The sequence below is a fragment of the Centruroides sculpturatus genome, unplaced genomic scaffold, assembly GCF_000671375.1.
Source record: "Centruroides sculpturatus isolate CEXI.00-Female unplaced genomic scaffold, Cexi_2.0 scaffold56, whole genome shotgun sequence".
Classification (NCBI taxonomy): domain Eukaryota; kingdom Metazoa; phylum Arthropoda; class Arachnida; order Scorpiones; family Buthidae; genus Centruroides; species Centruroides sculpturatus.
The window spans coordinates 197,900-210,428 of NW_019384586.1; the positions used below are offsets into that span (position 1 = coordinate 197,900).

A 12,529-nucleotide genomic window follows, 5' to 3' on the forward strand; every position below is an offset into this window, starting at 1 on the left:
CATTTAAAGAGTATTAATTTTATATATTTTAAATTAAAAGAGAAAGCTTCTATTGGTCATGAATTCGAGATTATAATGGGCCATACTGATTATCCCCCACCTCATCACCCCATCATGATTTCCGCTAGGCCCATCATGAAATGGGGAACGGAGGCCCGACTTATCCAAAGGCATATCATCAATGAAAATTCCAGGGGGGTATTGCTTGTCAAGATTCGAACCCGGATTCCTCAGAATGGTGAGCTGTATACCATGATACGCTTCTTGTCTATTCTTCTGAATGGCTTGTGAGCGCTAAGATTGGCTTTACTTTACTGCTAGACTTATTACACCACCACAGGACATCAAATTAGATTTAGAAAAACATTATTTTATTTTTCGAATGCATTTCGGACATGGAGTCCCTCAACAGCTTTTTGCTACAAAATTAATAGGAGGTTAACAATTTTTATAAAAATACCGTGATTGACAGAACTGAACAAAGGATATGGACTTACATTTGACATGTGGATTCGATGCGTTGAACATTAATTAAAAGACTACGCCCGCGATAAAACAAGAATTTCCATTAAAAACGGTAATGTTGATACAATAAGGATTGGAGGCTGTTAGATTGTTAAGGATACTGTCAAAATACTTAAAAAGGAACAAAATACTTATAAAAGAAGATGGTACGAACACTTAGAAATAATAAAAAAACAAAGAGAATATCATAAATAACAACTCCGGTCAAAAATTACACGAATCGTGGTACGCATATTTGATCAGAGGAAGCGTGGGGGGAGGGGAGAGGTGTGAAAACGGATAGGGGTGAAGGTGAAGGTTACCCTAGAATGTACTTCGAATCGTCTTGTTACTCTGATCGTGTTACTGTGAATCTACTTATCATTTTGTTTTAGCCATGTATATTTTTACGACTTTACTGTTTTACCAGAACCTCAGTTTATTATTATTATGTTATTGTATCAATATTACCGTTTTTAATGGAAATGGTGTTTTTTAAATCTAATTTAGTGTCCTGTGGTGGTGTAATACTGTAAGTCTAGCGGTAAAGTAAAGCCAATCTTAGCGCTCACAAGCCATGGTGAGCTGTAAAATTATTTATAAATAAATTTTAAAAATTAAAGTAGATATAACAATACGTTTTATATCCTCTTTAATTATTTGTATTTGTAATTATTTGCTAAAATTCAGTTAACCGAGTTTACTAACGTATTAGATTAAACTGATGGGAGAAGGCAACTCAACATGTGGGAATTCAACCGAAGGGGTGATTCCTCCCTCAACGACTTCCTATAGAAAATGGCCCCAAATTTAGATGTTAGACACGTGAAGAAAACCCGGTAAACTCCACGCAGCCAACCTGTTGTTCGGGTACGAACCCACGACCATTATTGCTCAGTGGTGTTACCCATTGAGCCAGGAGTAAGTACGATTTGGCTAATTCTGTATATCTCGGTTAACTGACTTTTTGACCACTGCGTATTATGTGAATTTTATGAATTAAACTTTACATAATTAATTTATTTCATATTATTATTATTATTTAATAAAAAAACAACACATAAAAATTAAATTTATATCTTCTTCAAGTATTTATTTATAAAAAAAATTAGTATTATTTATAATATTAATNGCCAATCTTAGCGCTCACAAGCCATGGTGAGCTGTAAAATTATTTATAAATAAATTTTAAAAATTAAAGTAGATATAACAATACGTTTTATATCCTCTTTAATTATTTGTATTTGTAATTATTTGCCAAAAGTCAGTTAACCGAGTTTACTAACGTATTAGATTAAACTGATGGGAGAAGGCAACTCAACATGTGGGAATTCAACCGAAGGGGTGATTCCTCCCTCAACGACTTCCTATAGAAAATGGCCCCAAATTTAGATGTTAGACACGTGAAGAAAACCCGGTAAACTCCACGCAGCCAACCTGTTGTTCGGGTACGAACCCACGACCATTATTGCTCAGTGGTGTTACCCATTGAGCCAGGAGTAAGTACGATTTGGCTAATTCTGTATATCTCGGTTAACTGACTTTTTGGCCACTGCGTATTATGTGAATTTTATGAATTAAACTTTACATAATTTATTTATTTCATATTATTATTATTATTTAATAAAAAAACAACACACAAAAATTAAATTTATATCTTCTTCAAGTATTTATTTATAAAAAAATTAGTATTATTTATAATATTAATATTATAATTACGTATAATTAAAATATAAATTATTTTTATTATTTTTATTTTTTTACCTGTTATCGTGGCTTGACTTCTTGTCGAATTTTTTTTATGAGATATTCTATGATTAACTTCTTCGTGATTCTGTACATTTAAAAAATATTATAAACATATTTTAAAATAAAATATTAAAAATAATATTTTAAATATAAATATAAAATGCGGGTGGCCCAAAAATCAGTTAACCAAGTACGCTTAATTTAACACACCTCGGTTAACCGACTTTTAGACCACCTTGCATATTCATTTTCTAGAAAATTCAATTCAATTATTGTTACTATCTAACTTTAAAATTTTTTATGTAAATATTAACATATAGGGTGGTCTAAAAGTCTGTTAACCGAGTTAACTCGTCTCTATACGTCTAGGTTAACCGAGTTTTGGACCGAGCAAAATTGCACGCTAATATTAAATACAGACGCTCAGAAATCAGTTACTAAAGTATTTAAAATACGGTTAACTAAGTTTTCAGTTGTCAATTCGTAAAACATGAAACATTTCTACAGCATTTTAAAATTTTTTAGTTTTATTTTATTTTTATTATTACCTGCCAACGTATAATTTATTTAAGTAACATTTAAAGAGTATTAAAAGATTAATTTTTGTTTTATATAAAGTCTAACCGTTGATGAGTAATTATGAGGAGAAAATTTGATTTTAAAAATAAATGCAACCAATTTGTTTTAAAAAATTCCATATTTTTGATGTAAAAAAATACGTAGGATGATATTTGTTACGCCTCTTCGCAGCCTACGTAACATATATGCAGTATATTAAAGGTAGATGACTTTGTTACCAAAGTGGTCAACAACCTTTCAGTATTTTCAACGCTAAATCCACGCGAATTTTTACTAAAACACGGGAATATTTGAGGATTTTTAATTTTAAAATTCTAATAAAATTCCTTTTAATCCACAGAAATTGAAAAAAAATAATAATAATAATTTTATTAAAAATGTTTATTTTAAAAAATTTAATAATACTAAAAAATACTTTCAATATGCTAAATGTGCAGTTTAATAATCAATTTATCTTAAATTATCTTTAATAAATTGTAAATTTCTTCTAAAATTTAGTTTATTTCATTTGAAATTGATAGATTTTAAAACACGCCCGAGATGAAATCGATTACTTAAAAATATTAATCAGTTTCGTGAAATAGATTATTTTTCAACGTTTACGTAAGAAATCGAGTAATTTTGTGACGTAAAGTGAAATCGAGTAAATTCGTGATGTAAAGTGAAATCGAGTAATTTCTTGACGTAAAGTGAAATCGAGTAATTTTGTGACGTAAAGTGAAATCGAGTAATTTCATGACGTATAGTGAAATCGAGTAATTTCATGACGTGAAGTTGAATCGCGTAATTTTGTGACGTAAATTGAAATCGAGTAATTTCGTGACGTTAAGTGGAATCGAGTAATTTTGTGACGTAGTTAAAGTAAAATGGAGCCTTTTTAAGAAAAAGAATTATAGAATATATGGACAAATCTCTGAACAACAGTACTGAGGAAAATATTTAAAAAAATGGCCGCTGTTAGGAGGTTATCGTTGTATAGAGTTTATTCTGTACGCATTTTTATTGAAAGAAAGAAGTTCTTGAAAGAAATGGTCGCCGTTTAAAAATTACCGTTTTTTTTTTTTGGAGGATAATTTATTTTCTATGCGTTGTTTAAAAAAAATTGCTCCTGAAAATGTGGCCGTTATATAGAAGTTATTTTGTATATATTTTTATTAAAAATACAGAAGTTCTTGAAAAAAAAATGGCCGCTGTTTACAGGTGGCCGTTGTTTAGAGGTTCAAATAATCGACGAAATTGTTAGGATTATTTATAAATTTCATTAAAATACCGATTAATATAAACATTAAAAAAATCAATATAAAATCAAGATTAAGACATTATAAAAGCATACATAAACACACATTTATACAGAAAAAAAAATTAAAATTATGCAAAAATTGGATTTTCAAAAGTACTTAAAGGTGTTAGCCATAAAAGTATTTACTAAATTTAAAACGATAGAAAATTAAATTGGATTATAAAAACAAAGAAATAATAAAAATAAATAAAATTCTTTTCATCTTATTTACCTTATCTTCAGCTAAAATTTTATAAAGTTTGACAATAATATTTTGTTTTATTTAAGTCAAATAAATTTATATGATTTTTTAAAGCTTGTAAAATGTTTACTTTTCTTTATATATGTCGTGAACTTTGACCCTTAGTTGCTGTTGTTTTGTAAGGACAGGGAGGAGAAAGGAAGGGAGAAATGCCAGATTATCAGAACGTAGGTAGAGATTATCGTCTTAAATTCCATGTAACAGAGTCGAAAATAAAAATAAATAAATAAAAAATAAAAAAAAATCCCCCCTTTTAACGACAGCTGACATAATTCGAAACAACATTCTATTTTAATTGATTTTCTTTGTTTAAAACTGAAGATAATTACAGCATTGTTAAAGTTAATTACCATCGATTTAATGATTATAAATTGAATTATTATTGGTTAAATTTCTGTTGTAAACAGTTTTTCTCCTACTCTACTGTTATGAAAGTATATAAATTTGCCTTTTTGTTACATAAACAATGAAGTGAATTACTCACGCTGAGAAGTATTGACTACTTCATTAAATGTTTTTCCACTTAGGATAAAAGGGAAAGAAAGTCTTGCATTGTGAAAAGCTTTATTTTTTTAAGGAAATTGAGAAGAAAAATAAGGAAAAGAAGGAGGGGAGAAGAAGGAGAGAGAGAGAGAGGGAGAGGAGGATGCCATTCTGTTCAACATCACCTAACTTGGCCTGAGGGCGTTTAAGATACTTTTTTGTTATCAGTAAATCTATTTTCCTGTTCAGAAATAGAAACTTTTACCCTTCATCAATAAATTTCGTCTCCGTTTCTCCAGTTTTAACCGGAAGAAGTGAGCTGTGTAAAGGGGGTGATCCTCATCGACCGCACGTATAACCTTAAAGGCTGATTTGTATCGAAGTTTTCGAGTTGTAGATCTTACCTCTGATATAACTAAATTGATGATAAGGCAATTCTCAAATCAAAATTTTCATCTGCAATTTTAATATACTGTGATTATAATAAGTACAATTACTTACAACACAAAGTTTTCGAATCTATAACATCACCACCCCTGTTTGAAAGTATTAGAAATAAAATCGTGTCTTAAAAACACCCCCTGTAAAGAGAAAACTTTAGGGTGGCACAAAATTAGTATATCCTCTTCCGGAAATGACGTCTAGACAACTCCGTGGCGTCACTTCCGTCAAGAGAAATGCCCACTATCGCGCTACAACATGGCTTCTTTTCTAGAATTTCGATTTATTTACCCCTTGTAAGGAATCTTTAAACACGAAAGTTCCTTAATTATCGAGTTATAAACATAAAATAATTTATTATTTTCGTGTAACAAAAGAAAAATACTTGTTGTAGAGGCCATTAAAAATTCCTATTTTTATCAATAGTAAAACATTTATATCTTTGTTTTTATATATATTTAAAATTTAATTTTTAATAGTTTAAAGCGTATAAAATATTAAAATGGTATAAAAAATAAAATAAAACTTTAAAATAAACGAACAAACATAAAACTTTGAAATTAAAGAATGAAAATAGAAGAAAAATCTTTGTTTAAAATGTTAAAAGTTTAATTTAAATAGCGGTTGAATTATGCTTTAACTTATTAATATTGTAAAATTACTATTATTTTACGGAAAGAAAGTAAAATAAAACGAATAAAATTTATTTTTGATGATAAATTTCCGTGTAAATATTAAAGAGAAATAAAGCAAACTTGTTTAAATATTGTTTATTTTATACCTTCATCCACCATTTTACAGCAAAATCAATGTCCTTTTAACATTCAAAACGGCATTTTTAGTATTATAAATACATAAATTTCATCTAAGAAAGGATTTTTTTAAAAAAATGAAGGAAGCTTAACTTTAATTTTGTTCAAAACTTAATTAAACTTTAATTAACATTAATTATTCTTTACACGTAAAATGCTTATCTACAACTTTAATGAGATTCTTTCGTGTTTTTTATTCGTAACTGACGAGGGTAAATTGTTTTTAAATTCGATTTTAATTTATTTTATATCAAAATTATATTAATTTTTCTCATTTTTCATTTAAATTTCCTATCTAAATAGTAATTTAGTTACGTAATTTAACTATAATTAAATAAGTTTTTGTTACAGTGAAGGAGATGTAATGATGTTGTTTTATTTAAATAATACATTTATTACACTTAATACTAATAATTAAATGAATATTACGTTACGTTAATTTTCTACACGTATAAATTTTCAGTTAAAATAATGAAATTAAAGCATTGTATTGACGTTTATAGCTATCTTACGAGATATTAATAATTTAATCGTGAAAAATAATGATATTCGAATTGTAATTATAGTCATTTTCTAGAGAAGAGTATTAAAAAATATAACGTATTTATATGCGAATCACTTAATATTGCATCTTGAAAGCTCAATCTGAAGCATTTTCAGATAGATTTCTATGTGGCAAGTCTCTTTTATAGTTTATAAAATCGATTAAAATTTGGGTGAAAGATGTTTTAGATATAATAAAATGACAATATAAATGGTAAATATTGATTGACATACGATAGATTTCAGGTAAAATCTCATAGAAAACCATTGAGTTAGAAATGAAATGGCGACTCAGCAATAGAATAGCCCTTTTTAAATCACTATTTTCTTCGATCTATTTTACTTGGCCCATTTCACTCTGCCCTTTGCTTCCTCTTTATGCTTTGCCCTTTACGCTTTACTTTTTACTTCTCTCTTTCTACTTTACCTTTTACTTTGTCCTTTTTCTTCGATAACTACAAAAGAAATTACTGCTTGACTTAGACAAAAGCACACCTAACAGCTTCTAAACGTGTTACTCAATAGTACAGTGAAGTTGGTGAAATGCTCTTCAATAATGTAATTGTCAGAAAAAAGTTTTTCAAATTAGCATTAAATCACGCGACTTTCAAACACCCAAACTCAAGTTTAGATCTCACTACTCTAATTCTGAATACTCCAGTTTGTTATACTATAAAAATGTGCATCATTTCGCCTTATTAACATGTATTATACAGTATAAGACATTACAGAGAGCTCGTATAGAGAGCCAGGGATTAGAGAGGTCGTATTTATTATTGTTTTGAACAAATTAAATGCATAGAAGATTTCTATGTTAAGAAAAAGTAGCCTTAAAGATTAAATTAAACACTACTACCATGAGAGAAATAACCAGCTTTTCCCTCATCAACGACCCTGAGGCTATACATACAAGAATTTTATATATAATAGATATATTTTCAGATAGGAGACTTTAAAAATATATTTTTAAGTGCTGTATAAATGAATGCATCCTCTATCCCAGAGCTATTAACTCCATATAGTCTCATAACACAGCACATAATGAATTTTTTTTTCACTTCTGTACTCATCCTTCTCATCTTATCACTTTAATGTTCTTCGACAATGTGAAAATTGAAAATTGAAATTCCATCTTTTCCAAACTGAATCTGATAAGAATATTGCTTATTCAGAGTATTTTATTCATATATATATATATATATATATATTATAAAAATTATAATAGTTCCTGTAAATCCATTTTCACTGCATTACATTGAAGTAGAGCAGAAAATTGACTAAAATAATATATATAGAAATTAAACTAATATATATATATACATATTTAGATCAGAAATGTTGCCTTATTAGATTTCAATTTTCAAATTACAAACCTATACATTATCACTGTCGTTTGTCTGTCCGTCTGTCCGTCTAATCTCGAGAATGGAGTTAATTAGATAGACGAAAATCGAATCCAGATATGGAAAGCAAAGGGCCTTTTTAATTATACACGAACTTTTAGTTGGGATAGGAAATCACGTAATTTCACTTTCAAAATTTTCTCCACTACGAAGTATACAGTGAATCAATTGTTATAAGAAGGAATATAATGTACAGGGGAAAAAGACCACTAAAATCGAAAAGCTCAGGAGACCACGATTATCTACTTACAAACTTTCGTATTGGACCGGAAGTCATGTGATTTTTTAAAATTAAAACACGATTAAAAATTATAGCCCGACATTACGACGACATCACAATAAATAACTGCTCGTTTCTTACGCGAAAGTTATGATTAATTTTCATAGAATATTATGTAAAATTTAGAAAAGTTTATATATTTTACGAGGAGAGTATTATTAGAAATTCTATTTTTAAAGAAATATTTTTTCCCCTTCCCCTCCTAGAAAACTCATTACACTATAGATCAACAAGTAGAATGAAAATGATGAAACTTCCTAGTTATAAATGTCTTTGTTCAATTGTCAAACACAGAAACCTTACTCGAGTTTTAAATAACAACATTTCTAGTTTTCTATGGGTTTCTGGTAGAATGAATAAAACTCATTCAGGAAAGACTCCTCTCAATTATAGAGAATAACGATAATTTAACATTGGAATAATGATTTATCCAATATTGATTCAAAATGTATATACACAGATCGATATTTTAATAAGGATAAACAACTTTTTATGTATATATATATATATATATACGTTCGATATCGCTAAAGACCATTTGAGAAAATTAAGTGCATCTTTTAAGTGTGTGATGAGAAATTTTTACGCTAATGTATTTTTAAATGCCTTCTTGTAAATTGTCACCACAACTCTACTCTGTCTCGTGTTATTTTTTCTTTTTAAATTATTCTTATTTTCCATCAATAAACCATTAAAAAATGATTTACATAAAACGCGATTTAAATATCCTGTTTATTTTGCTGTATTTTTATCTAAAATAACCCTTTGCTTCCCCTCAATACAATTTTTTTTATTTATTTAATCCGTTGTAACAATGAGTTAAATATCGTTATCTTATTAATCAATTTCGTGAAATAAAAACACAATTAAGTGTGTTATTTAATTATATTTAAGTAAATTTGTCTATTACGCAATTAACGAAAAAAAGTATTGTTGTAAATGGAGTAATTTCAGAAATTTTGAAAAAGAAATTACTCTGTTACAACAATACTTCTTTAGTAATAAAAAAATAATTAAATTTATGGGAATTTTTAAGAAAATAAAGTTTAATTAAACGTTAATTCGGTACGATATGGTGTTATTAAAGAATTTAGATTAATATTTATCAAATTAATTATTTATTTAAAGTTTATTTTGCTAAATTTTTAAATATTATTATATAAATAATTGCTGAAATGAATAGAAATATAATTATATATAACACGTTTAATGTAATATTAATTTAATTATTGAATTTTAAAAATTATTTTAAGGTATTTTTTAATGTAAATATAACGTATCCGTTAATTATAATAAAAATACCTCTATTCAACGATCTAAAAAGATATTTAACAGTATAAATGGAACCAAATTTTGTATGGTGATATTTCCGGACATGCGAGAGACATTTCTGTAAAAAAAGTCAGTACTTAAACCTGCCACTGTGGACATTTTGGCGCTGCAAGCAACGTAAAGGTTTTTTTTATTTATGAGCACACTTGATTTATTAAGGGCAAGTCTTGAAAGATTCTGTCACACTGCTTATGAGAAGCATCACAAAAGATCAATTAAAGCCGTCGAACACAGTGTCCATTTTCTACAGGTTTTACATTTTCAGAATGAGAACCATATTAAATATTATCCGTATACCGTATCCTGTATAAGTAAAACGGTCGTTGCTTACAGCGCCAAAACTGCCTCAGTGGCAACTTTTGGTACTAGTTTTGTTTTTTACAGATAGGTCTTCTGCATTTCGTGAAATGGTTTTAAACAGGTTTTTTTTTTCTTTTTAACACAGAAAACCACTGCGTTTCTATGAAATTTTTCAGTTTAGGCATGTTTCCGTTTTATTAAGGTTCCTTCTTTCACAGGTTTTAACGTAATCATTAAAAATTTTGTAATATTAAACGGTTTAATTTAATTTATTTTTAAAACTTAATTTACATTTTAAAAAAATGAAAGTATTGTTGATAATTGCTTACAGATTTTTTTAATTAATCCGAAATGTCAGTTGAAATTTTTATTTAAGTTTTAAAAGTCAACAAGTAAAAAAAAAATATCCAATTAAATTTTTACAAGCCTTAAAAGTATTGAAATTCTAACTGACATTAATTTAATATTATTCAAGAAAATTTCACTACTTATTAAGGTTAATGTACCGTAAGAAGTGAATTAAGATACTGAAGAACATCTTACATACATTTTTATCTTCATATAAATGAAATAAAATCCATAGAAAATAAAAATAGATTTTAAAATTATATATTAAAAAATAGCAAACTGTTAAAGGTGGAATTTACAAGTTAATTTATAAAAATAAATCAGGCCACCTCTTAACAGCGGCCAGCATTAAACGGAGGCTATTTTCGTTTCATAAAAGTTGAACAAAATGCATAATAACCCCTCAACAACGGCCACTTTCTAAGCTCCCGTCGGTGGTCGTTATTCAGAGGTTTGATTCTGTAATAATTTCGTTAATATAGTATTAACGTGTTTCATAAAAATATAGTAAAACCTGTGTAAACTGGACTCGCAAGGTACCGAATATTTTTCCGTTTTGACAGGTTTCTTCTACACTTAGAAAATCGCTACATTCCGAAGAATTCTTTCCGTTTAGGTATTATTAAGGTTCCGCTTTAAACAGGTTTTACTGTAGTAAGTAGCCCACAAATAAGTTAACCGATGTACAATTATTTTAATAATTGATAACACTGGTTAGTTTCCGTGCTTAAATATATCAGAGTTAATTGACTTTTTGGCCATTTTGCATAAATGTACTGTACAGTACAGTACATACACACTTATCGTGTATTACGTACAGTACATACACAGTTATCTCTACATGCGATTTGCCTGGGAATTCCTCCTGGAAAGATCTTCCATGCAAAACTATCCTCTATTTAGGTGTTAGGCACGAGGAGACGACCCGGAAGTATGAAAAACTGTCCTCTATTAAGGAGTTAGACACGTAAAAAAGACCCCGTTGATGAACAGGAACCCACGACACAACAATCTTGTCTTCACTAGTTGAATGCACTCGGATTCTGGTGGGCCTTGCAATAAACTAGAGGGTCTTATAAATTACAATTTATTTAGTTTTTATTTTGTAAATTATATAAAGGTGGAAATATATTTAATTTTCTTTTATTTAGAAGTAATAATTTCCATAAATCTTCCAGTCAGTGAAGGGGGAGGGGAAATGTGAAAAGTAACTTTTAAGAAATCTCCTTAAACCTGAAGCATCTGCAGCAATTGTAAGTAGTATAACATGAGGCACATCAAAGAGGAAAGTTCTTTTATAGAACGTGAAGACTCCATTGTTTGTTTGTATTATGCTGTTAATGATTACTTATCAATATCTCAAGTGGTTTACTTAAAAGATCCTTTTGTCTGCCCGTCGCTACAGGCTTAAATTGGAGATTCTTCACGATAGATTCGAACATGGATGATTTATAATTTTACTAATTGAATTAAATTCCTTTTTAGATATTCCTTTAACTCAGTTAAGTTATACAATTAAGGAGCGTAAAGGTTCCTTAACTGCTAATCAAAGTTCGTTGCGGGTTAATTATATATTACTAAAGACATATGACAATGATTGCATTGTGAATTATAAATTATATTTCTACAGTCCGACCTCCAAACAACGGACGTCTCTGAACGACGGTCGTTTTATGCTCGTTCAGAGGATTTACTCTTATTTTTTTAAACAATTTTTTTTAGTATTCCTTCGTTTATAAATATAGAATTTATATATTTTATTTTTTTAAAGAATAAATTTCTATTTAATATAAAAATAAATAAAGGATAAATGATAATTATTGATTTTGCTGATTTATTCTGACATTAATGTTTACACGTACTGATATATGAGGCTATAAATATAATTTATTTGAAAGAAAAACTAATAAAAAATTAAAATACATACAGTCAAACCTCTGAACAACGGACACCGTCAATAACACACACCAAAAAAAATATTGGCCGTCGTTCCGATGTGGCCGTGGTTTATAGGTTATATTGTACGCATTAGAGAATAAGACGTTCCTAAAAATATCCGCCGTTTAGAGGTTCCACTGTATTTCAATTATTAAATGTGTTTTCAAATATTAAATGTATTTAAATATTTAAAATTACCTCTGTAAATAAAATAAATTGGAATTTTTAGTAAATAATTCTTTTTTTAAAATAATTTTATACCTGGGGTGGAAGATT

General features: G+C 28.3%; 1 protein-coding gene across 2 annotated transcripts in view; it reads right to left on the reverse strand.

The window, feature by feature from the left end:
• The window catches only part of LOC111624610, a 114,047-nt gene that overhangs the window by 10,277 nt on the left and 91,241 nt on the right, over positions 1–12,529 (reverse strand). For both annotated transcript variants that reach the window (XM_023367508.1, XM_023367509.1), the window contains exon 4: positions 2,269–2,338. In XM_023367508.1, coding sequence (XP_023223276.1) covers positions 2,269–2,338 — 70 coding nt within the window. The remainder of the gene's footprint in view (positions 1–2,268; positions 2,339–12,529) is intronic.